The sequence below is a fragment of the Acipenser ruthenus genome, chromosome 3, assembly GCF_902713425.1.
Source record: "Acipenser ruthenus chromosome 3, fAciRut3.2 maternal haplotype, whole genome shotgun sequence".
Taxonomy (NCBI): Eukaryota; Metazoa; Chordata; class Actinopteri; order Acipenseriformes; family Acipenseridae; genus Acipenser; species Acipenser ruthenus.
Window position 1 is genome coordinate 93,936,030 of NC_081191.1, and position 27,562 is coordinate 93,963,591.

At 41.5% G+C, this 27,562-nt stretch overlaps 1 protein-coding gene across 7 annotated transcripts; it reads left to right on the forward strand.

The window, feature by feature from the left end:
* The first annotated feature begins 1,051 nt into the window (after positions 1–1,051).
* On the forward strand, positions 1,052–26,162 carry LOC117394459 (polypeptide N-acetylgalactosaminyltransferase 11-like). 7 transcript variants are annotated; one of them, XM_033992773.3, is made up of 13 exons: positions 1,073–1,441; positions 4,154–4,209; positions 14,985–15,290; positions 15,698–15,821; positions 15,988–16,154; positions 17,228–17,353; positions 18,090–18,339; positions 18,704–18,821; positions 19,907–20,059; positions 22,089–22,307; positions 23,400–23,504; positions 23,829–23,966; positions 25,392–26,162. In XM_033992773.3, the coding sequence occupies exons 3-13, from the start codon at positions 15,023–15,025 to the stop codon at positions 25,521–25,523; spliced, it is 1,800 nt and encodes a 599-aa protein (XP_033848664.3). In that variant the 5' UTR covers positions 1,073–1,441; positions 4,154–4,209; positions 14,985–15,022; the 3' UTR covers positions 25,524–26,162. The 7 variants fall into 7 exon arrangements, 6 of the variants coding, with proteins under 6 accessions (XP_058874973.1, XP_033848664.3, XP_058874969.1 ...); XM_059018986.1 differs by having other exon boundaries at positions 1,073–1,388; XM_059018988.1 differs by having other exon boundaries at positions 1,073–1,354.
* Positions 26,163–27,562: the final 1,400 nt, after the last annotated feature.

Sequence of the window (27,562 nt, forward strand, 5' to 3'; positions counted from 1 at the left end):
TCCTAATATGTTTGTGTCACTGTCACTTTAAATGAAATGTACAATTGCGGTACTGGATGAGTAAGGCCCTGTCCACATTACATAACTGATCTCGAGAACCGTACTCGAAACCGTCCTAATTAATCCAGCTCAAAGCGTCCACACTGAAGTACCGTGCCATGTTTAGTCAGGCTTAATGCGTCCACACACCATTAGAATAGTTCAGTTACAATTCCCAGCAGCGCAACCAACCGTGGAAATTAATACGATAGTATCCCACCATGCACTGTATTTTATTTTAAAATAATGTGTTATGCCCCATATTAACAGAGGTCCATATTGAAAAAGAAATATAACAAGTATGTGGAAAAAGTAAATCCGAACACACACACACACAAGTAGGGCTTGAAGTTTTCAGGTTTTATTTTTAATCAGGTGAAGTCCCTTTAAACAAATTGATCTGATTCTGCTTTATAATTAAACTCAGAAAAAGCTGTTAATTACAAAACAGTCTTGGTTTTTACCTTCACATCTTGCCTGAGCTAATTCTGATCCTCTTAATTTTATTTCAAACAGAGCTGACAAATTACGTCATTTGTTCATCCCCGATCCTACTTTTAACTCGCATTTCATTTTTGCAGTCGCCTAATTTAACGTTGTGTTTTTGTTATTTTCCCCACTAGTTTAACATAGATGTGCTGACAGATTTTTTGAAGCATAAAATGAATTCCTCGTGCGGAGTGTACATGATAGCAAGTCCTTCAGGCGCCTGCTCTATTTCGCCAAACATACCACAAAGCATTTTGGGATACTGGAGGATACACAAAAACGTGTCGTTTGGTATTACAGCGTCCACACTTCTGATAAACCGCACTACCTGATGCGATCTTTTAGAACCGGACTCGAGACTACCTACTGACGTGGTCTCCAGTCTGGTTCTCGAGTACGGTATTAAATGCTGCGTAGTGTGGACGCAAACCGTATTTAGCACTTTTAAACCGGCTTAAATGCAACTAATACGGTTTAAAGGCATAGTGTGGACAGGGCCTAAATTGTACTGTTTTCTTTTAAATGTGTGCTGTAATAACCTGACACATAAAAGATCGATGGCTTCGCTACCGCTCCTCCTTTTTTAAACCAATTGACCACGAGTGTAAATACAGTTGGACAGGAGGTTTGGCTGCCTGGGTCTCTGCTTTCCGATTGGACAGGCTTATCCGATATTGAACGCCTATTCGTCTTTGTTTTCTTGGTCCAGCTGCCAATGTTCCCGGCATTCCAAGGATTAAACGGCAGTAGCGAATTTGATTTGCTGTGCATGTGATCACGAGGTTTCCTCCTGCTCTGTGGTCTGGACCTGTGCAATACTGACAGTGTAAGGGTTGTTTGAGCAGGCTGAAAAGATTGAGGTTTGTTTCTGTGAACCGAGTAAGCAGATATAAATCGTGCAGAACAACACTCTGTAAGTGATTTTATGTTTCAGTAATGACTCGCTGGTATTACCGCTACTGTTGCTGTGCTCGTCCGACAATAATTATTTAGATTTATTCTGTTTTATATTTGTAGCGTGTACCGTTTTGTGAAAAGGTGCCCGGTTTACTAATTTGAAACCAGGTATACTGCGTGCGGTGCTACCCAGATACGCACTTGTAAAAATACTAGGAAACTAATCTGTTCTATTATTCATTAATTTTCACTTGTCTTTTTCTTTTATGAACATCCAGTTACGATAAGTAATTTAGCAATAGTCTATACTAGTTCGTTTGAATATTTTGACAAGACCGAGTTTGAATATATAAAATGGTTTGCTTTCACCGTGCATTTTAGCACCGTAATATACTGTTTATCAAGCAAAAGGTTTACTAGCCTAAACGTCACGTGCTTCGTTTTATATATGAAAACTAATAGATACGGTAGCTTATTAAAACGTGATCGACATATGTACGCGCATGCTTTAAAAATCGAGTCATTTTAGAATTTGATTCCTGTTTTATTGTTAACAAGTGCTCCAGCTCAACACGTTTCGTCATTGTCCTTACGTTGTTTGACCTAAATTTAGGCTCGCATATTTACTGATTTGCCTCACACGTGACTCAGACAGGAAATATGCTCTAATCCTTCAGAATCAATGTTCTTGGCCAGAAATCTCTTTAGTCAAACAGTCAAAACGGAGGTTGATTATAAAAACCGCAGACGGTCATACATTAAATACAGTGTCAGTATTCGTGTAAGATCGTCCCCCCGCCCGTCGCATCGCGATCTTTATTGGCTTCAACAGTATGCAAGGATTGAAACACGGTTGATATATCTAATCCCTTCCCTAGTTGTATACAAACATGTCTACTGTAAGTAAGCAGGGTCATTCTAAAGTATGCTTATCCCTTAATTCAATACTGTATTTCACAAAGAAGTCCAGAAAGTTGAGCTGTACAGTAACGCTGCCAAAACTGAACTGTGTTTTGCAGACAGGACTCCACTTATAAATCTTACACCATTAAATATGTGCTCTGTTTTTATTGCACGACTACAGTAATACTAATAGAAACTACTGAAATTGTAGCTTTTGTTGGGAATGTACTGTAGAGTACTGTAGTGCTGTGAAGTGTCATGCTGTGTGATGAATTCCTGTAGTACAGTAGCTGGGGATGTACTGTAGTGCTGTGAAGTGTCATGCTGTGTGATGATGAATTCCTGTAGTACAGTAGCTGGGGATGTACTGTAGTGCTGTGAAGTGTCATGCTGTGTGATGATGAATTCCTGTAGTACAGTAGTTGGGGATGTACTGTAGTGCTGTGAAGTGTCATGCTGTGTGATGATGAATTCCTGTAGTACAGTAGCTGGGGATGTACTGTAGTGCAGTGAAGTGTCATGCTGTGTGATGATGAATTCTTGTAGTACAGTAGCTGGGGATGTACTGTAGTGCAGTGAAGTGTCATGCTGTGTGATGAATTCCTGTAGTACAGTAGCTGGGGATGTACTGTAGTGCTGTGAAGTGTCATGTTGTGTGATGAATTCCTGTAGTACAGTAGCTGTGGCTGGGGATGTACTGTATGTTACTATCATACTTGTTAAGATTGGGACACTCCTTCAATTGTATGGTTGACTACTGCTGTGGCTTCACCAAAATCTTCCATATCCAAGAATAGGTCAGGTTAAGGCTGGAAGATTGGAGAGGTCACTGCAAATGACCAGTGTTTCATCTCCAATTGAACCATTTTGATAATGCTAAGGCATTCATCTGGGTGCAGTCCGCTACCTTTAGGCAGAATCAATAGACTGTCTCTCTCGAATTCCATGTCAGTCTGCTCCAGTACCATGACAGAATTACAGTACTCTCTGTACACTGTGAATCTTTGAAGTCATGATTCCTCTGCTGCACCATGCAACCCTAATTGCCATGTGCTGTTTAGAGTAAGGGTCTTCAGAGACCCGCTCAATCGGAGGAGGACAGTGGTGGATACAGTGTAATTTCAGTTGACCATTGACACAGGCTATTGCGTAGCATCTGCTCGTGGTCAGTTCTTTCTGGCTGATATTCATTACTTGAAACAGTCATCTTGACTGGAGCTCAGACAGCATCTTTGCACAACAGCAAACCGAGGCACGGACAGTTCAGTAATATTGCTCCATTCAGAAATCTGGCACTGTCCAGAAACTACAAGAAGCTCTGACAAGTAAAAAAAAAAAAAAGTGTTGTTTTTTTTCTCACTAATTATGTATGTGATGCTTTATGAATATTTTTGGGACTATTTTCATAAAACCTTTCTCGGCAGAAGGGTACCGGCGAATCATTACACGTTCAAGGTAAGTCTAGGTTTTAAAACAAAATAATGATACAAATCTTTTTCTAATAGTGAAAGTGCCTTCTCAATGAAGGCTCTACCGTGTGGTAGTTGACCACGACTTGGTGCCCTTGTCTTTGGCTCAGAAAGCATAACTCCAGTCATGGTCAACTAACACGCGGTCAAGCCTTTGACGGTCACTGTCACTTAAACGGTGAATATAAGCAAGTGTATACTGATAAGTGTATCGATAAGAGCTGAAGAAAGTCACAGTATGCACCTGTTACAGCACTGCAGATACAGCACTCTACTGTGTGTAATAAGCATATGTTTGCATTCACTTTAACCAAGTGCTTTGTGTTTATTCAGTAATCCTTTTTATTTTTTTCTAGAAAGTAAATGCTTGACTGTCTCCTGTATTCTGAAGATCAATATGGACTGATCCAGGGTGAGTAACACAGTATAGTTAGTTAATTTCATACAAGCAGTGTGGCACGGCTGGGGCCCTGCACATGTACATGTAAATAGTGTGGGTTTTGAATTGTTTGGATTTTTATAAATCAGATGTATTGCAATATTTAAGTTTGTGTTACATATGGCAGGGCTGGAGGTTAACATTCCCTCACTAATTAGGATAGGTGTGGAAGGTGGCCAGGTGTTTGATTATTTAGACTTGATTAGCATTTCCTAGTGATGTGTTGGCAGTCTACAATTAGAGCTCATTGGAGAGCACTCTCACTAGCTGTTTATTCAGCGCTGGGTTTCACAGCTTTCCTAGTTTAGCGCACTCTCACTAGCGCTTCATTCAGCGCTGGGTTTCACAGCTTTCCTGGTTTAGAGCACTCTCACTAGCCCTTCATTCAGCGCTGGGTTTCACAGCTTTCCTAGTTTAGAGCACTCTCACTAGCCCTTCATTCAGTGCTGGGTTTCACAGCTTTCCTAGTTTAGAGCACTCTCACTAGCCCTTCATTCAGCGCTGGGTTTCACAGCTTTCCTAGTTTAGAGCACTCTCACTAGCCCTTCATTCAGTGCTGGGTTTCACAGCTTTCCTAGTTTAGCGCACTCTCACTAGCCCTTCATTCAGCGCTGGGTTTCACAGCTTTCCTAGTTTAGAGCACTCTCACTAGCCCTTCATTCAGTGCTGGGTTTCACAGCTTTCCTAGTTTAGCGCACTCTCACTAGCCCTTCATTCAGCGCTGGGTTTCACAGCTTTCCTAGTTTAGAGCACTCTCACTAGCCCTTCATTCAGCGCTGGGTTTCACAGCTTTCCTAGTTTAGAGCACTCTCACTAGCCCTTCATTCAGTGCTGGGTTTCACAGCTTTCCTAGTTTAGCGCACTCTCACTAGCCCTTCATTCAGCGCTGGGTTTCACAGCTTTCCTAGTTTAGAGCACTCTGACTAGCCCTTCATTCAGCGCTGGGTTTCACAGCTTTCCTAGTTTAGAGCACTCTCACTAGCCCTTCATTCAGTGCTGGGTTTCACAGCTTTCCTAGTTTAGAGCACTCTCACTAGCCCTTCATTCAGTGCTGGGTTTCACAGCTTTCCTGGTTTAGAGCACTCTCACTAGCCCTTCATTCAGTGCTGGGTTTCACAGCTTTCCTAGTTTAGAGCACTCTGACTAGCCCTTCATTCAGTGCTGGGTTTCACAGCTTTCCTAGTTTAGAGCACTCTCACTAGCCCTTCATTCAGTGCTGGGTTTCACAGCTTTCCTGGTTTAGAGCACTGTCACTAGCTGTTTATTCAGTGCTGGGTTTCACAGCTTTCCTGGTTTAGAGCACTGTCACTAGCTGTTTATTCAGTGCTGGGTTTCACAGCTTTCCTAGTTTAGAGCACTGTCATTACCTGTTTATTCAGTGCTGGGTTTCACAGCTTTCCTAGTTTAGAGCACTGTCATTACCTGTTTATTCAGTGCTGGGTTTCACAGCTTTCCTGGTTTAGGTATATTATTGAAATGATCAGGTACCAGGAGTTTAAACAATCAGTTCCTGGTAAATACTGTATACTGTGAACCGATTGCACTTCTCACAGCGTGAATCAGCCACACTTGAGTCTGTAGGATTATAATAGGAGTTGTAATGGAGGAACACTTTATTCAACATCAAACCCCTGACTCCTGATCAGTAAGATAATGTCAGTGAAGGTGGTGGTGGAACCCAGGACTGGGTGCAGAGCCAGGGTTACATTCAAGCAATGGTTAGAAGTCTCTAGAATGGTGTTTGTGTTTCTGCCTCTGCACATAATATTGCATTGATTTGGCTTTTCAGTGATACAGTAGAACTCGTTTTTTGAAATCCTGCTCTAAATCAAATGGATTATCTTAAAGGTTTGCTTTGTGATGAAGCAAAGCAGAGTGAAGGCCGGCAGTTTATAATATGATAGTACTAATAATGCCAGTACCACAGTAGCAGTCTGGGTTTCAGGTGAATAGAGATGAACATCCAGTCATTTCTATACTAGATGTTGGCATTTCAAAGTTGTTTTTTATTGAGCCAGTACCACTATATTTTTCTGCTCATTTGTCCTTACGGAAAATTTAGATTTCTCTTTTTTTTTTTTTTTTTTAATTTATAAGAAACAGCAGAATACTCAAATCACTAATTTCTAGTGCAATGGGGAAAAAAACAACACCCCTGATTTAATAGCAATAGATGCATTAAAGGATACTAATGGCCGGGCAGGATTGCACTCCTGCTCTCATTCCCTAGGACTCTTAACAGTGATTGGGAGAGACTGTATTGCTAACTTTTTATTTTTTTTGCTGCTTGCTGGGGTTGGTGCTCTAGCATCCATATGAAAATATTACAAACTGTCCCGGTGTTGATGTCAAGTTCATTAACAGGGTTTAAAACCTATTACTAATGCTTATTCATGGCCTTCAGCTAAACCCGCGGTTAACAACATTGGATTCCAGAACTATCGAGCAGCGTCTAGGGAAAGTACCATTGCCACGGCCCTCCAAACCCAAGCATTAGTTATTTTTATTTTATTTTTCCCTGATAGTGTGTGTATCATACAATCCAGAGTTGCTGTAGCCTATTTATGTGTTAAATAAACCCTATACAGTACAAACATGCACGGTGCTTCTAGTTGATACAGTGCTCTAGTTCTTTCATTTTAGAATAAGATTCTGCTGGCATTAATGACATCAGCCTGTACTGTATTCTCCAGCAGTCAGTGCACTTGACTGTTTGGTGCTTGCACTGAATGCAACCAACAACAGTGCAACAACAATTGAAAATGAATCCCAGGCTATGAGAGCTCATTAACTTTGCTATGGAATTGCAGTTGTGTAGCTAGTGACTATTTTTGGAACCTCCTCCCCCTCCCTATATATTTGCAGGGTCACATTTGACATATCCATGAAAATCAAGTGCCTGGGCCTTTCCATAATAAAAGTAGCCTAGATGTTGATTGGAAGCTTACCGTTTTGCGACTTTCATTAAACTACAAGTAAAACAAAAAAAGATGAGAACTGTTTTTGAACAATATTTCTTAGGATAACAGCCATCTCAAAAGTGCCCTTATTGTTCATTTTTAACATGGATGGAAATAAGACTCCCATTGCATAGCAGTTTGATCCATTCCTGGTTTCACTATGTTTAATAAGACATACAGTACCTAAGCTTGTTACCTATACACTGTACAGCTCTTAGCAACACCTGGAATGGGTGAAACTGCTATGCAACAGGAGGCATATTTCCATACCTGTTTAACAACAATAATCTTGGACTTGTATAAAGCTGAGGAATTCTATCAATGCATCGTATCGTTTGACAAATATCGATAGTCAAGCCTGTGCATCGTTTTTGTGTAAAGGGTTTAGCAAAAGAAAGCTTTTATTTTTTATTAAATTTGGAATCAGCAATTAATTTTTTGCATTAAGTGCAGAGCTTCTCTGCTCTCCTCGGGTCTGACTCGCTGAATCTGCATGGGATTGAGCTCACCTTCTCCCCCCTGCCCCACCCCCTGGGAGTGTTTACTGATGGGATTGGATCTGTGCAGGAGTCTTCAAAGTAACAGAGCAAGTTAAGAGCGTTGTGCCATGTTTACAAATGCTGTATCGACCGGTGTAGGGCAATTATTGTCTAAAGTAAGACGACAAGCAAGCAAGTAAAGTAAAGAAAGTAATGTTTGGGATACTCCGGTAACATAATTTGCGTGACCATTTAATGAGATGGCACCCTACAAAACTTCAAATAAAATCTGCATGTATTCACCTGAACTACCCCTGAGTAAAAATAAAGAAAAGCAGCCAAGATCGTTACAAAAGTTGTGTCTTTGGTCAGAAGTAATAAAGCATCCCGGCAACGTCCGTCCCTAGTGAGCAGGTATTCAGTAATGCTGGGCAGAGTGTAAGCAAGTGCCAGTCAACGCTTCAATTAAAACAAAATGTGAACACTATCATGATTCTTCACACAATTCAAATATAAGCCATGGACAACACTCTTGTTACAAAACTGCTGTGGACAGTGATCCCTTTTTTTTTTAGTTTTTTCTCGTGATTGGTTGTTACTCTGACTTGTTATGGATTTATACAACTTTTTATATTTAAAGACCAACTGACATCAGTGTGGTCTGTAAATATATATATAAAAAAATAACAACTCTGCTGTAAACAGTGAGGGGGTGTTTGAGACTCTTACTGTCTGCTGATGAGAAGTAAGAAAACATTTGAAAGCATTGGTTCATTCACCTGTAATGGGAAGTCCTTTTGTTTTAGTAACTAAGGTTTGGTGTTTTACCTTGAATCAGCGTGAATGCCTAACTGGCAGTGTGAGAAGGCTTTTTAGATGTTACATTTTGGTCAAAAGGTTTAGTGTTTTACCTTGAATCAGCGTGAATGCCTAACTGGCAGTGTGAGAAGGATTTTTAGATGTTACATTTTGGTCAAACTGCTGTTAATGTTTTATCCAACATGCTCAGATGCTTCTTTGTGGAAGACCTTTGTCCCGTAACTCGAGTGTTGTGTACAGTAGCCTGTCACTGAGTTCAACTAAAAGCAAACAGGTGTTGCAAGTACTGTGTGTGAAACCAAACGACAGAAAGGGAAAAGAAACTCCATGCCGTACATCTGCAGAATCTGGTGAGTGAGTACAGTGTCTGTGAATCTACAGTACAGAATGTATCTACAGTACTTGCATTGTCACTGATGGGTGTACTTGTTGTATTGGTATCAATCGGCCTACTTTTGCAATGGAAGCCTTTTCTCTGGAAAGGGGGTGTTCAACTTACAAAAGAATAATATATTTACTCAACGATAGTCATAAGTTTGAAAGATGTATCAAACATCATTTTGCAGGGTTAGAAACTAACAGTATTGTGGTACAAGTCCTGAAGGACTGAAGGAATAGTACCCTTTGAAACTTGCTAGTCTTGATGTAAACTTACTAGTCCTTCTGTGAAGTGCCTAAGTTGGAATCAACAACAACAGTTGGGGTCCCTAAAAATAGGCTTAAATTTTTTGTTCCTAAAAAATAAACACTGTTATAAATTTAGATTTAATTTAACAAAGGCACCGTAGTAAACGCTCCTACAGAGTCTACAGATGGATCAGTCCCCTGTATGCACCTTGTTACTGAGCGACTGTTGTACTGTGTGCTGAGAAGCTGACACTGACAGCACCAGACGGGACAGAGGAACAAAATTCTCTCAGCCGTGTCACCTTGCTGACCACGAAGCTCCGCCAGAAATTGACACTGACACTGATGGCACAAATAAAATGTTTATTTTATTGTACATTACATGTGTTGCTATTTACAAAAATACTGGCTGCTTTGTGGGGTCACAGCCTGTGAGTGATTTACGTAACTATGAATTACTACCTACAATAATTAATGTGTCTTCACTAAAGTCCCAATTTAAAGACAGTACGTTTCACTGTAGCCCTTGGGATGAAATTGTTAGCTAGGTGGCTACAATTTTTTTTTTTTTTTAATTAGCAGTGGGAGAGAACTGCTTCAGCAAGTACAGTAGAATCTGCCAGAACTGACTGACGCTGAATCTACTAGGTTGAATACTAATGAAAGCATAACAAGTACAAAAGAAAAACGAGGAATATTTATTTATTGTATTTATGTAGTATGGAGGACCAAAACGGTCAAAATTAAATGAAATGTGTCATTATGAAATGAAAAGTGCAGTTGTGAAAAACGTGATTCTGAAATCCATCATTATGAAATGTGTCATTATGAAATGAAAAACGCCGTTGTGAAAAAAGTAATTCGGAAAAATGTAATTATGAAATGAAAAAGGCCATTATTTAATATTATAATGCAAAATATTTCATAAGAATTTGGTATTTTATTTATGTATATATTTATTTCACAATAAATGTATATATTTATTTATTTCACGATTTCATGATTTCGTATTTCATCATTTAATTTTGACCGTTTTGGTCCTCCATAATGTAGCGCATGTCACACGTACAACTGCCATAATCAGACCGTTTACATAACATATTTTAAATAAATAGTATACACATAATACAAAAGCAGCAAATATAAAACCCACTAAGATAAGAGCCATTTTATAAAAGTGCATTTTAGTCTTGACTGACAAACGAAGGCAGAGCGTTCCATAATTTAGACGTTCTACAAGAAAAAACCCTACCTCCTGTGTTGCTTTTGTTGGCCCTAGGAATAACCAGCAGCCCTGCATTCTGTGATCTCGGAGTGCGGTTTGGAAGATACAGGGTCAGTAACTGCAAATAACTAGGTGCTTATCCATTCAGGGCCTTGTAAGTTAACAGCAAAATCAATTCTATATTGCACAGGGAGCCAGTGTAAAGAGGCCAAAAAGGGGTAATATGTTCAGTTTTTCTGGTTTTAGTCAGAATTCTAGCAGTGATATTCTGAACATGCTGCAATCGGGATACCACACGTTTTGGGACACCAGAAAAAAAGTGCATTACAGTAATGAGTTCAAGATGAAATGAAGGAATGCATGTGACGGATCGCCTTCTGGTTTTCCAGAGCCGCCAGTGAATGTTTTCTTTTTAAACTCTGAAATTAACTGTTCTGATTGTAAAGCATCCACAGTATAAGGTGATTTATTTGCACTATGCGGGCCTTATTTTCCCCCATTGGTGCTTGAGCCCCGCAGTGCTCATGGATTCGCTGCCTGTGCACCTATTATCAGTGATTTAAAGCCTGGTTTTCAAACAAACTGATTATCGCTCATTAGTACTGTATTCGTATAAGAAAAGAAAAAGTGTTTTTAAAAAAGTAATTTCAACTTCCAATCACTTAAAATAAGCTGACGATAATGTAAACAACACCAAGCTACAGATGGCGAATCCCACACTTTAAACGTGTTACTGTTTATAGGTATAGGAGTTTTAAGCAACACATTACGATAATGTTCATTATGGTAATTGCTTATTTATTAGTTTTAAAATGTTGAGTAAAACATGGTCTATTTTTTGACCTTGTTAGTACAACCAGCCCCCTTTTGCTAATCACTTTTTGTTTTGTGGAGGGGGGTCACAACCCGGTATAGATCTCCAAATCTTTGTAAAATGACTTTACACTTACTTCAAAGATGCATTGTATTTCAGGAAATTCAAACGGCCAATAAACTTCGCATCCCGCGCAGTTCCGAGTGACTGTTTTCTAAGCAGTATTTATGAATGCTTATTCACTACTGCTACACCCCGTTAGAAAATTGACTTTATTGCATTTTTTTAACACAACACAACGTGAGAGTGAATGTGTGCATTTGTTTTAAGCACTCGCCCAGAGGACTACGGAGACACAGACATCAACTAGTCCTCATCAGATTTAATTTATCTCGGGCAAGTGTGAGTTTCTAACCCTGATTTTGTGTTGAACACTTTTAGAGAGAGATCCTACTGGAACTAAATATTTCAATAATTAGCACAGTAGGTTTTAAAAAAAAAAAAAAAGTCCTATCCTATTAAAAAAATAAACTCGGTGACTGAAGTGCATTGCTATAAAGTGCTGGCCCTGCTGGTTGAACCCTTCATTGTCACGAGTGCAGGTGGGGTGGAGGTGGGGAACAAATCCAGGACTCGAGAGTTACCCCTTACCCTGCAGAACCAGCGTGCAAATCCAGGACTCGAGATTCACCCCTTACCCTGCAGAACCAGCGTGCAAATCCAGGACTCGAGATTCACCCCTTACCCTGCAGAACCAGCGTGCAAATCCAGGACTCGAGATTCACCCCTTACCCTGCAGAACCAGCGTGCAAATCCAGGACTCGAGATTCACCCCTTACCCTGCAGAACCAGCGTGCAAATCCAGGACTCGAGATTCACCCCTTACCCTGCAGAACCAGCGTGCAAATCCAGGACTCGAGATTCACCCCTTACCCTGCAGAACCAGCGTGCAAATCCAGGACTCGAGATTCACCCCTTACCCTGCAGAACCAGCGTGCAAATCCAGGACTCGAGATTCACCCCTTACCCTGCAGAACCAGCGTGCAAATCCAGGACTCGAGATTCACCCCTTACCCTGCAGAACCAGCGTGCAAATCCAGGACTCGAGATTCACCCCTTACCCTGCAGAACCAGCGTGCAAATCCAGGACTCGAGATTCACCCCTTACCCTGCAGAACCAGCGTGCAAATCCAGGACTCGAGAGTTACCCCTTACCCTGCAGAACCAGCGTGCAAATCCAGGACTCGAGATTCACCCCTTACCCTGCAGAACCAGCGTGCAAATCCAGGACTCGAGAGTTACCCCTTACCCTGCAGAACCAGCGTGCAAATCCAGGACTCGAGATTCACCCCTTACCCTGTAGAACCAGCGTGAAAATCCAGGACTCGAGATTCACCCCTTACCCTGCAGAACCAGCGTGCAAATCCAGGACTCGAGATTCATCCCTTACCCTGCAGAACCAGCGTGCAAATCCAGGACTCGAGAGTTACCCCTTACCCTGCAGAACCAGTGTGCAAATCCAGGACTCGAGATTCACCCCTTACCCTGCAGAACCAGCGTGCAAATCCAGGACTCGAGATTCACCCCTTACCCTGCAGAACCAGCGTGCAAATCCAGGACTCGAGATTCACCCCTTACCCTGCAGAACCAGCGTGCAAATCCAGGACTCGAGATTCACCCCTTACCCTGCAGAACCAGCGTGCAAATCCAGGACTCGAGATTCACCCCTTACCCTGCAGAACCAGCGTGCAAATCCAGGACTCGAGATTCACCCCTTACCCTGCAGAACCAGCGTGCAAATCCAGGACTCGAGATTCACCCCTTACCCTGCAGAACCAGCGTGCAAATCCAGGACTCGAGATTCACCCCTTACCCTGCAGAACCAGCGTGCAAATCCAGGACTCGAGATTCACCCCTTACCCTGCAGAACCAGCGTGCAAATCCAGGACTCGAGATTCACCCCTTACCCTGCAGAACCAGCGTGCAAATCCAGGACTCGAGATTCACCCCTTACCCTGCAGAACCAGCGTGCAAATCCAGGACTCGAGATTCACCCCTTACCCTGCAGAACCAGCGTGCAAATCCAGGACTCGAGATTCACCCCTTACCCTGCAGAACCAGCGTGCAAATCCAGGACTCGAGAGTTACCCCTTACCCTGCAGAACCAGCGTGCAAATCCAGGACTCGAGATTCACCCCTTACCCTGCAGAACCAGCGTGCAAATCCAGGACTCGAGAGTTACCCCTTACCCTGCAGAACCAGCGTGCAAATCCAGGACTCGAGATTCACCCCTTACCCTGTAGAACCAGCGTGAAAATCCAGGACTCGAGATTCACCCCTTACCCTGCAGAACCAGCGTGCAAATCCAGGACTCGAGATTCATCCCTTACCCTGCAGAACCAGCGTGCAAATCCAGGACTCGAGAGTTACCCCTTACCCTGCAGAACCAGTGTGCAAATCCAGGACTCGAGATTCACCCCTTACCCTGCAGAACCAGCGTGCAAATCCAGGACTCGAGATTCACCCCTTACCCTGCAGAACCAGCGTGAAAATCCGGGACTTGAGATTCATCCCTTACCCTGCAGAACCAGCGTGCAAATCCAGGACTTGAGATTCACCCCTTACCCTGCAAAACCAGCTTGCAGGGCTGTGACAGGCAGCTCTTGTGTAGGAAAATAAACATGCTGCAGTGCTGGGGCTCTTCCAGCAGGTGAGGCTATTTAGCAGCTGATCACAGTAAATGACAGGGGTGTAAAAAGGATTGAACTGGAGATAAAACATTACCTGATCCATTTAAAGTACAGTATATAGGGCAACAATCTGTAATCCCCACCATGTTAAAGTAATAAAACTACCAAATTTTAGAGTAAATTTGTAGATTGCTTCCTTCTGGCTCGTATATATTTCACTCGTTAGTTCTCATACAGCAGGGTTCACTATGTTGTATACCCATGGACTTCTCCTGTCCTTTATTGCTATACCTGTTCTGTGTCCAACATCACATGTGGAGTGAGCAAGTCTGCATGAAAACTGACTGTGGCCTGTTCACTGTATCTGATTTGCTGATCTATCCTCTATCCTCTGGGACCAGTGTAAGAGTGAAGATCTGTCTGTTGAATGGAAAACATTTCAGTACTGTATGTGATCGAGGGGTTCTGTGACATCATAAACCATGAGAGATGCACTGTAGCCAAAAGTTTTTATTTTTTTATATTACATGGATTTTGAAAATTGATCAAATATGATGTTCAAGATATCTATCAGTACTATCTCAGAACAGAGCATACCTTTCTGGGTTCATACTCACTGCCGTCTATTTTCATAATGCATGAATGACAACAAGAAGTGTTGAATTCAGAATCCTATTGTATTCAATGAACTTATAATAACTTTGTATTACTTAGGATTTCATTGTTTTGTGTACAATATATTTTAATTTTGAGCTTGTAAGAAGCAGTGTGGATTGGAATTTAGTCAGTCACTGCCTGTGTCAAAGGTCTGCATAGCTTCATCGGATTGATTGCTTGATCGCTTGTCAATTTGGACCTTAACTGTCTGGTTGAAAGTACATTTGGGTTCAAAGACAGTTTACATGCTGTGTGTAGGAGTGTACCAATTAGTCTCCCAGCCAGTGTGTGGCGCTGTCTCCTGTTCCCTCACTGCTGCTGTGCTGGAGGTTGGTTTGTTTGTTTGTTTGTTTACCATGCAATGCAACTTTTTCATGTCACAAAAGTGCAATATGACTTTTTTTTTTTTTAGCATGGGCCACAGTGTAAATCTAGCTGCTATCCATATAATATATATGTATATGTTTTTTATTTCAGGCGAATGAGAATGGGCCCCCAACGATGCTAGGGCTACCATGGGCAGCGTCACGTTGCGCTATTTCTGTTATGGGTGTCTATTCACTTCCGTGACTTGGACACTTCTGCTCTTCATTTACTTCAACCTTAGCCAGGAAAGCCAGCCCTTGAAGAATGTGCCCGTCAAGGGGGGCCAGTCCTTCAAGTACTTCCCCAGGAAGTTCCAGCCCCGCTTCACACGGAGTCCCAGCTGGCTGCAGGGTCCCAACCAACACTGGGGCAAGGAGGAGGGCCGCAAGAAAGCAGCAGAGCTCTCTCCAGAAATGGGTATGAGGACAATTAAAACCACCGATTACTGGTAAAAATAAAATAAAGATCTAGTTCGTACATGCATCGCTTGAAACACACAAGCTGCTGGTTGCATGATCAGCTACTCCAGTTAGTAAAACTACAGAATCTGGTGTGATTAATTCATGCTGTGAAAAGTACACTCTGTTCAGAGCAGATTTACCAGGGGCTCGATTTGTTCAAAATCCTAGAACCTGGTCATTTCAGTAAAATGCAGTACTGGCACAAATTATGGAAACCACAAATTTTCAGCCAAACTAGGGGTGGGAATTGTATTGCCTGTGTTTCCTCACTCAGACCCCTTACTTACTAAATACCCTGGTATCTCTGAACAGCATTTGGAGTTGTATTGATAGTGGTCACTTTTTTTATTTGTTTTTCCCCAGGAATGATTTTCAATGAAGTGGACCAGGAGGTGAGAGACGTGGGCTACCACAAACATGCTTTTAATGTACTCATCAGTAACCGGCTGGGCTATCACAGGGAGCTGCCTGACACCAGAAACACAAAGTAGGTGATTCAAAGAGAAACCTGTTTGAATAAAACTGATTGTATTAATCAACCTCACAGTAAAACCTGCAGTGGGTGAAACTGTTATGCAACAGGAGTCTTATTTCCATCCCTGAATAAACACAGGGGGGTGCTTGCTAACTCTTCCTTGTAATTGTGCCTGCAGATGTAAAGGAAAGCTCTACCCTGTGGATCTCCCGAGTGCCAGTGTTGTGATTTGTTTCTTTAACGAAGCGTTCTCAGCCCTGCTGCGCACGCTGCACAGTGTTTTAGATCGAACCCCGTCCCACTTGCTGCACGAAGTCATACTGGTGGACGACAACAGCGAATTTAGCAAGTATTATTTCATACACGTTTAGGGCATAAAGAAACACTTCTGATCTATTAGAATTGTACTGTGGAGTATGCAAAAGTAATTGCATTGAAGCAAAGCCAATTGTTTTTGGTTTGTCAGAGGTGGCCAACCCTGGTCCTGGAGAGCCACAATCCTGCAGGTTGCCTGGGTATCTGTAAATCGTCAATGGCTAAAGACCTGGAAAAAAATGTTGACCAATTAACAAAATCATTGATTTCAATTAAGCAATTGAGAACTCGGGCCACTTCTGGTCTACATGAACAATCACTTACTGTGTCAATCCCTGTTAGGACAGTTTATTAAAATTAGGTATATCTGGTGTAGCTGGCAGTAATACTATCTGCATTGTTTTGGAGCTATATTTTCAGTAACCACTGCCTCATGTTGTGGCACATGATCTCAGTATTTTTTGTCTTTAATGAAGTCATGAGACATGAGATTAATTATCCAGTCAGGGTTAGGAGTTATTTGCACTAGATCCTACAGGCTGTCTAATTCCAGCGAGTTCTCAGCTTTTCTCTAGTAGGAAATCTCTCTTCATCTCATTGCTTGTTAAAGTTGGCTCTTCCACTCCTGATCTTTGTTCCAACCCTGTTCTCTACTTCAGACCCTGAAGTAGTTTAATTATATAACCTGTTAAACCTGGCGTGGAATTATCCTCCCTGGACCGTGATTGGACACCTCTGCTCTGTACTGTATTACACTTGCAGCAAATGGCACAAATTTTCTATCTGAACCATCTTATTGAATATTCAATGTGCTGCACACAAGGCAACGCACTGTAGAGTTGTTAGAACAATCTGCTCATTTGTTGGGAGCATTCTAGACAGTTTTTGTAAAGAATATTATTCATGCTTTATCAAGTTCTTTATTGTGATAATATTTCAGGGTTGTTGTTTTCTGATAAGATTTCTTATGTTGCACTTTTGGCAGAAAAGTAAAAATAATGAATTAAATGAATAACTCAAAGTGAAAGCTCGCCACAACATGTCTGGTTGGTGAGCCTTTTGTGTGAAACACCTGCTGACTTTGTTTGTGTGCATTTCCACAGCTGACCTGAAGGAGGAGCTAGACGCATATATCAAGAAGAACCTTCCTGGCAAAGTGAAGCTGGTGCGCAATGCAAAACGAGAAGGGCTGATTAGAGGCAGGATGATTGGAGCATCTCAAGCAACTGGTAAGAAATTACTTTTATTCTTAAGATGCACAGTCCATAAACCCATATATGAAATGCATGTATAATCATATGAAATGTATGTTGCGAATGCCAGTATTTTTTTGTTGTCCCTTCACCATCAATACTGTCTTGGATGCAAATAATCATTGCTTAACTGTTTGAGCCATTCCAGGTTTTATATCACGCTTAAATAAACAAACGTGTGCTAACAGGAATCCTGTTTTTCAACCTAAAGTAAAATATCATGAAATCTGACAAAAGTGACATCTCTGGTAGTACTGTTTTGGGAAGGCATGTAAAAAATGTAAGCTCTATGAAAGTGTGAAAAAAAGCACACCCTGGAAAATGGGAATTTTAATTAGACAAATGAGATCCCTGAGAGAAGCAGGACCTGAGACTCGAGGTCAATGCCTTTTTAAAATCCATTCCTAATTCCAATTCGTATTGCCTTTTAATCCAACATCAGCTCCAGCACATCACTGATCAAAATTGCAATCGCAGCAGCAACACATTACTTCAGCTGAAGGCTCTGTTTGTTGGCCAATTAAACTGGCTTCAGATGAAAGCAGTTGAACCATCACAACAATTATTATGTCTCTCTGAAGAAAGGAATTGGAATTGGAATTGCTTTTAAAGAGGAAATGAAATTGAAGAACAGGATTTGACTCCACCCCTGCGTGGCGGTGCCTCCACCACACAAGTCCTGTGCTGAGCCTGCCTCTGCTCCCGCCCCTAGGGGAGGTCCTGGTTTTCTTGGACAGTCACTGTGAGGTGAATGAGATGTGGCTGCAGCCTCTACTGACCCCCATTAAGGAGGACCGCCGGGCGGTGGTGTGCCCCGTGATTGACATCATCAGTGCAGACACCCTCAGCTACAGCTCCTCCCCCATCGTGCGGGGGGGCTTCAACTGGGGCCTGCATTTTAAATGGGATCCTGTGCCTCTCTCTGAGCTGAACGGCCCTGAGGGGGCCACCGTACCAATCCGGTAAGTCTGTCTGGGACAGTGTGGCTCACTGCCTTCATGACAGCAGTAAGAGACACAGACCAAATTAAACATGTGTAAAGGCTTTCTGGTAAAGAAATATTGCAAAGTTTCATAAATACTGTATCAGTCAGGAACAGTATAACAGAATTATCCCCATAGAAGGATTGGTATTCATCTGAAAAAAATCCTTCCTACCCCCTTCTGTTACCATTTTTTTTATTTTAATATTTAGACATTTTAAAGTGGTTGTGCAAACTCTATGGAGTTCAAGAAGTTGCCCTGCCAAAACTTCGAAAAAAAACATATAACATTATAAAATAGATACGCAGTGACTGACGGCAAGCAACGTGTACTGCTGTTTCAGGTCTCCCACAATGGCAGGAGGCTTGTTTGCGATGGACAGGAAGTATTTTAATGAGCTGGGGCAGTATGACAGCGGCATGGACATCTGGGGAGGAGAGAACTTGGAGATCTCCTTCAGAGTAAGGGCACTGCTGAGTTATCTGGGAGCGACTGTCTAATTCCTACTTCTGTCTACCTCTGCATGAAACTTCCTGCCAGTGCTTCTGGTCATTAGCAAATCAGGACAGCATGGCTTGAAATACATCTTCTACAGCCCCAGTTAAAACAAATCTTCAGGACATTTTATTGTCTGTACATTACTGACTCGTTAAGTTAAGGACTTCAGTCTTCAGTTCATTTCAATGTGCCTTCTTTCACAAGCCCTAGAAATACACTACAGGTATTTTTTATATAATTAATATAATCTTTGCACAATTAGCCAGTTGGAATGTAAGGTCAGTGAAGGTTAAATGAATATTGTGAGCACACTTGAGAACACTGTGCTCAAACACAGCTGCAAGCTGAGAGAATGTTTTCAATCTCAGCCAGCTCAGAACACAGAGGAACAAGGAATTGACCTTGTGTAGAAGAAATGTATGTTCTGAGTCTGGAACAACATTGTATCTCACACCATGAAACTGATCGTGTTTAGATATTGTTAGGAAAACCAAAGTTGAGCTTCACACACATGCAGTTAGGCAAGATATGAAAGTATTGCTGGTGAGAAAAGCTACCTGAATCCTCTCCTGGTGACAGACCTTCTCCGTACCTGAGCTTTCTCCCAGAACATTAGGTAATTGATCATTATTCCTGTTTATAACTCGGTGCTACATTGTTGTGTCTAACAGTAATGTTTAAGCTACATGCGTGTAACTTTTGAAGTTTGAAATCAATACATGGAAACTTCCTATAACATTATTATTTATTTATTTGACAGACGCCTTTATCCAAGGTGACTTATAGGTGGTACAGGGTTACAATACGAGCTTAATATATAATACAGTATAGTTTACAGTAAGTGCAGATACTACCAGGATGCAGCAAGTTAGGATTGTATTGGTATTGTGCACATTTGTATACAGATATCAAATCCTTACAGAAGACGAGAGATACAGTAGCTGCGTGGTTGGTTTAAAATGTGTTTCTAATGCTAATTGACTAGCTTCTGAAGGCTTTCGTTCAGTTAAGCTGCTTTGTAATGTTAATGCTCTTATGCCCTTCACAGATCTGGATGTGCGGCGGCAGGTTGTTAATAATTCCCTGCTCCAGAGTTGGGCACATTTTCCGCAAGCGGCGACCGTACGGGTCACCTGGAGGTCAGGATACCATGGCGCATAACTCTCTACGCCTGGCTCACGTGTGGATGGATGAATACAAGGTACACCTGCACTGCCTTTGAGGAAGCTGTCTGAGATACATGTATGGGCTTGTTTGGAAGCAAGTGGAAAGGCACATGTTCTGAGAAGAAGAAAATGATTACACATGTATAAACTAGAAAAAAAAAAGTGCTTTTTTTATCATTAAAATAATTTTGTTGTTCTGAGAATTCTCCCTTTCCTCAAAATAAGTCTGTGTCAGTGTGCTTTCATGTGGGAGCAGGAGCGGGTCTTCAGTTCTTGTTGCTAGCTTTATAGCCAGTCTAAAATAAGATACCACAAATTCTAACCTCAAACTTGTAATGAGTAAGTGCTGAGCAGCAGCCCTCAGCCTATTAATTTGTGTGGGTTAAGCTGGTCCTGCAGCCTGGCCATTATCCATCTTTTAAATGCGTGACTTAACTCTTTCTCATAGGATCGTTCCTAGTAAATCTTTTACCTATATAAATAATCCACTGTGCTCAAGATTGTGTATTTGCAATGAGTTTGGATGCTGTTTGAAGTTGGTAGTTTTCTGGTACTGTTCACCAAAAATTTTAGGAATATATAAATAATTAATTAATAATAATAATTTACATCATGTAATCAAATAAACTACAAAATGATACTGCAAAGTTTTTCATTAAGTATATGGGGAAAAATACAAAGCGGTATGTAATTCAATATGTTAACATAGCATTATTCAGTAGGTTTTATTAGACTTTATGAAGCAAAGCTAGTTCATTCTATAGGGTAATACAAAATTTGCTGTATACTTTTAATTTCTTTTTTCTTTTATTGCTTTTATTAACTGCTTTTTGCTTACGTTATGATGAGTATCAGTCAGAAACGCACACCATTTGTTCAAGTTTGTAATTAACATAATAAATAATGTAACCTGTGGGGTGTATTTAATAGCATATTGGACAACAATGCTTGTTCCCCTTCACTATAAATTATGATCAGTGCACTTATACCTCGTTTCCATGAGCACAGATTAATCGCCATTCGGAGCTGATCCCGGCCCTCCTGCATTCCTCCTGAACCCCCACTGATAGTCTACCCGAGTTGAGTGAAAACACTCAGTTTCCATGCAATCAGCTGATATTGGTGGTTCTTTTCCAGGAAGCCTTGTAGCTAAGGTCACATTCATTTCTTTACAAAACCGAAAGGATGGAAGCTATTGCTTTGCTTCTGACAATTCTTTTGATCTTTTTGTTACTAAAAATAAATACAGATAATATTAAAGCACAGAGAAACGTGCTCGCCCCAGACATGGATTAAATGTTTATGCCCACTCATCACTTGATTGGTCAGTGATGTACTTTTCACCCATCCCACTTTGGGAAAGGGTTCTGAAAAAAATCCGGGGCAGCTGGGATTAGCAGCCAGCATGGGTTGTCTACATGAACACGGAAACGCAGGATCAGGAGCAGCTGCTTTTTCAACCCGGGTTGAGTGGGGCATGGAAACGAGGTATAGATCATTCCAAGCAGAGCATGGTACACTGCTTGAAGTGCTCTGATTTACCTTGTAAACTTTTCAGACTTCCCTCATAGAAGCACCCAAAGACAGTGCAGGTATTTTATGTATTAACCTATTACAACATGCCTTGTCCAATTTATGAGTTTGAGACAGAGTGGTGACCGCGCCTTGTACACAGGGATTACAGTACCCTGCCCTGCCTTGTACCTCCGTATCCCTGCATGAGAACACAGGGATTACAGTACCTTGTACCTCCGTATCCCTGCATGGGAACACAAGGACTACTTGGGAAGCTACTGCCTGTGATTGGGCAGGCAATCTCCCTGACTCCGCTGTCAAGTAGATCAAAGCAAGGTCTTTGCACACAAGAACTGGAGTGGAAAGCCCTTCCTTTGATCTACCTGGTCTAGGAATTGGTCGAGTGTGATCAGCATGGTTAGCAGAGAGTGAAAGATTAAAGCCTGAAGCTCGTTTTGGTTATCTGTTTTTAAAAGACTGCTATGGCTAACTATGACATCACTGTGCCCTCCACTAACACCATTTTTTTTTTTTTTCTTTTTCATTTAGGAGCAGTATTTTGCATTGAGACCAGAGCTGAGAAGCCGTAACTATGGAGATATCAGCGAGCGACTGGCTGTGAGAAAACGACTCCACTGCAACTCGTTTAAGTGGTACCTGGACCACATCTACCCAGAGATGCAGGTGTCGGCTCCCAACGCCAAAGCACAGCACCCTGTGTTTGTGAACAAGGGACTGAGGCGACCCAAAGTCCTGCAGCGAGGAAGAGTAAGGATCCCACAAACACTTTTGTATTTGCATCCAGATTAATGGAACGAAATCCTGCATTTCATTATTGCTACCATTTCATTTCATTTTTGTATTTACTTGAGATATTATTGTTAGAGAAATGGTTTCATTGATTTACCCTATAGCACACTTCTGTCTAAAAGCCTGGTCAGTAGGATGAATAATAATAATACAAAAAACCTTTACTAAGGAAGATACAATCGGAATATTACTATTTTGGCCATATATGTATGTATATGTTGCAACATATTCTCATCATCATCTTCAGCCTTTTTCAATCCACTGCTGGATGAAGGCCTCCTCAAGAGAATGTACTTGCTGGGAACATCCTTTCATTTCTCATCTCTCACACTCGCCCCATACAGAGATGCTTAAGGCTGTATTGACACCTGCTGTAACCTACCTGCACCTTGTAACATTTATTTCTACACTTTGTATGGAGTTTTTTTAAATGTAATCTGAAGTAGTATTTATTGTGAACAGTTGTAGCTGGAAATGTGCCACAATGAGAATGGGGAGACAGGGGGAGGGGGAGGGGGAGGGGGAGGGGGAGGGGGAGGGGGGGGTGGTAGATTTTTGTATACTTTGTAAATATACATTACTTAAGCAATTTATGAATAAAAACAATAGAAATAAAAAATAACACACTATTCTACATCTTGTTAATCTATAATTCGATACTTCTGTTATTGTCCGATAACATTTTCTGACCCATACATTATTCCATTTATACTGCTGTTAAAAAAAAAAAAAAGACAAGAAAAAAAAACACTTCTGAACAGAAAACAAAGATTGTTCTGAATAAGGATACACATTGAAAGTAATTAGTTGAACATGATTGATGGTAGGGCAGCTCTAGTTTTGCTTCATGCTTTGGAGGGTCAGTGCAGAGGGCTGAATGATGATCAGACTACTTCTAGTAATATTTATTATTCCAGTATGTGGAACACTTTATGCTTCCAGGACCTCCAGCTGTGTTGCTCCAAATTGCATGCTGTCAAGGCAGCCCTGCTTCTCAATGGAGTCCATTAGATTACTCCCCATGTCCTGTAACTGCTGTTTCTCATTCAGCTCCGTAACCTTCTGACGAGCACATGCCTGGTTGCCCAGGGCCGTCCCAGCGAGAAGGCAGGGATCGTGGTGGTGAGAGAATGCGACTCTGAAGATCCGGAGCAGGTACTGGATTAACCTTTAAACTTGATATCTCCATTATGCCCGTGTTCGGAAATAAACGCTGGATGAAATAATCCTTAGTCTTTGGAGATTTAAATTTGTTGCGGTGCTTCATTCTGCACTCCTGCCCTTAGTCACCCCTTTCAAAAGGGATTACCAGCCATGTTGTGCTGAGTTGCTTTACACTGTTAACAGGGTTTGTTCATGTTGAGGTCTCGCATTCTTATTTTACGCTGCAATGATTTCATTTACTCATGAGAGGGGGGGTGCAGTTACACCTCCTTATGTAGCCAGGTGCTGCCTGTCTGACTGTGATTTGATTCCCAGGCATGGGCCTACGATGAGGAGCAGGAGCTGATCCTGGCCGGGCTGCTGTGTCTGGACATGTCAGAGACGCGCTCCTCTGACCCGCCTCGTCTCATGAAGTGCCACGGCTCCGGGGGATCGCAGCAGTGGACACTGGGGGTAAGCGTCTGCCTCTGTCTGCATGGCATGGGTCTGGAGGTGAGGGCTAGGGCTAGAGTATAATGTGAAAACACAGTGGTTGATGGAGTGCAGAACTGAGATAGTAAAGTGCTCAGTTACACTGCCCAGTCCATCTGGAGCCAGTCACAATCCTAGTATCTACATTGTGTTCCAGGGGCAGGCTGTCGGCTGCTTATGCAGAGAGACCAGCAAAGAAGGCTTAATCATAACAATAAATAGAAAGAGAAAAAGGCATGAACATCAACCTTTGAATAAACACAAGAGAGGTGAGGGCATAACTAAGCTTCCTTTTCACCTTAATGATCACTCAGTTTTTTGTTTGCGGGACATTTTTAGACACCCGGTAGAAATGGAAGGATTACTGATCATAATGAAAACAGAAGGAACAGAATGAACCACCTAGTAGATGGACTGGCTGACAGTATGAAGGGTCATTTCAGTCTGTGTTTGATGGACAGGCTTGGGAATTTCATTTAGTGTTTAATTACAAACTTTTTTTTTTTTTTTTTGTCGTTGCCAATGGTTTTTTTTACCCCGGTTTTCTCCCCAGTTTGGAACACCCAATTATTATTTTAATCCCGGTTCACCACTGCAACCCCCCGGCGACTCGGGAAACGGAGGCTGAAACGCGTGTCCTCTGAAACGTGTTCCTGCCAATCTGTCATTTTTCACACTTCGGATCCACTGCGATGCCACCAGACCCGCAGGCGCCCTATCAGCCACAGGGGTCGCTGGTGCGCGGTGAACCGTGGATTGCTCAGATGACCTAATCCCTCCCTACCCGGGCAGCGCTCGGCCAATTTTCCACCACCCCCTAGGAACCGCCGGTGAAGGTCGGCAATGACATAGCCTGGATTTGAACCTGCGATCTCCAGGCTATAGGGCGCATCCTGCACTCCACGTGGAGCACCTTTACTGGATGCGCCACTCGGGAGCCCCAGTTACAATCTTTAAAAAGTACATTATTGAATCCTGTTAAATTTGAGCTGTTGCAGATTTTGGCTATTCCTTTTGCTGAAGGGCATTTCTCCTAAAGCCATTGTCTCTGAAACTCATTTTGGCCTACACAATTTCTCTAATACAAAGTGTAAGTAAGTAAATGAATAGCTAATAGATAGACAGCTATGGGAGAGCAGTTCTCGGTTGCTGTATAATTGTGAACACGGTGCAGTGTGTGCGTGTGGGGAGACCATATTGTTCCATAGGTGCTTGCCTTTGGCCATGTGAATAGTGAGAGAGGACAGCATTCACTGCATTGAATCTTCTACTTGTATTCACTGGGAACAACACAACAGGGAATTCCTACAGGGAATACCGCATCATTTACTGCTTAGTTGCCAACTGATTGTAAACTATTTAGATGAAAACTAACATCCATCTTTTTTTTTTTTTTTTTTTTTTCAGAGGAGTAACCGCCTGTACCAAGTGTCTGTTGGCCAGTGTTTGATGGTTGTTGACCCACTTAGCCATAAAGGGTACGTTGCCATGGGGATATGTAATGGTTCTAAGGCCCAGCAATGGCAGCTTGAAGACTGACACTGCCAGGAAAGGAAGGGGTCTACATCATTTATAAACCTTTACTGGAATTGAGACGGAAGAAAGCCAAGTTGGACTTGTTCCTGGATAAGCCAGTCACACAGTGGATTTATCAGAAGACTGGAGCACATAATCGACACAACAGTATTGTTGAACTTTTTATAGAACTAGGGAGAATTTTAGGAGAAACATACAAGGATATGCTAATTTAAAGTTCAAGTTATTTTATCATTTTGATTATTTTCTTTTAAAAATTAAAATATAACATTTTGGGGGGACGGACGACTACTATTTTAAACACTGCTACATACGATTTTAATTTCTTAAATAAAGAAGCCCAAGCTTTTTGTTTTTTGTTGAACCCTAACAGAATGGCAATTCCTTTATTATTGTATTAAAGTATCATTGGGATCTGGACTATTTACAAGTGTTGTTCTCAAACCAGGAAAGCTAGCACAACTAATTTACCGAATCATTGAATACAACTAATATGGAATCACAAACTGCATATTGTTTGATTAGGTCATTTAAAATGGGTACAGGCACTTACACTGATGCATCATAATGTATTATCAGTAAGTAAAAATGGAATGTAATGTACTGCTTGGATATCTATAATAAAAAAGACTTTTTAATTTAGTTTGCTGTCACTGAAGGTGAATGTGAAAACTGTTACAGTGTTCTCTAAGACAGAGCTGACCACCGGGCACAATATGCCAAGGCCAATCATGATATGAATTAATACATCCAAATGTATTTATTACTTCTGTCATGACACATGTACATCAACACATGAAATGCACAGAATAAGAGAAAAGCAACAGGCAAGCACATGATAAAAAAACTCAATTAACAAAGCACCCCTACATGCAGTAACAATGCTGCAGCGGCATAACAGTGATTATGAATACGAGAGTGCATCTTAACACAATGGTTATTAACACAGCACCGCCCCACGTTAAATGCAGCAGCAGCTCCAGATTACTCTTGAACGACTGACAGCACTGGATCAGGTTTGAAACAATCTCTATCAGTACCAAAAAGGTGTTCTTTTAAGCAAAGTTCCTGTTCCTTTCACCACAAGGGTGTTCCCTAAGCCGAAGTGTTCTCTTAGGAGGCGTTTCTATACGTGGAGACTACTGTATTTGATTACCATAATGCAGGTACACAGCTGTAAAAAAATAAATTTGAATTCTGTGTAGTCTACTTCTAACACACTTTAGTAGTGTTGTAAAATAAAATATTTTATGTCTTATAAATGTAACGTGCAATTTTCAAAGCTCTCCTGGTTTCAGTTAAGAGGTGCAGAAACACTCTTCCAAATGATTTGTGTTAATTGTAGCAAAGCCCTTTTTTTATTGATTCCATAGTTTCCTCCAGTTTTAACTGATTAACAGAACCACTGCTCTTTGACAATATAACAAACATGCTTTTGTTGCAGTACCTCCTTATCCAGTCAATGATACTCAGAATTGTTATCCTTTTTAAACTCTGCATCAATAAATAACATCTGCTCTTTAATCTACTGCTCTTGTGTTTACTTTATTATTCAGCATCATAGAACTAGAGTTCTTTTTTCATCCGGTTCCTCATTTGCAAACTGTATCATGGATGTATGATCCAGCACAATAAACCCCTGGGTATAGTGCATAGTGTATATTTGACAAGTGCATGAAATACTGTAAATACAACAAATAAAAAAATGCACTCAGCTTACTTGTTTCAAGCCGCCTCAGGTTTATCACTTCAATACATTTTAGAGGCTTTGCCACTTTGAGATTTCCATTTGAATGTACTGTTTCTCATCAGCTGCATTAATAAACGCTGCCTGATTCATGAAGTGTTTTGTTAGTTCCCATCACTTGAACTGGTTGTTTTCAGTTACGCCTCAGCAGTGATGTGTGTGAACTTTGCTTGGGAACCCTCTTTGTGTATCTGTAGCGTAGCAGTCTGAATGTCTTCATTAAGCTGCGTTTCCTCCCTCATTTCAAAATGCTTCAGCAAAGCTTACAGTCTTTAGATGATAAATGATCTCATTC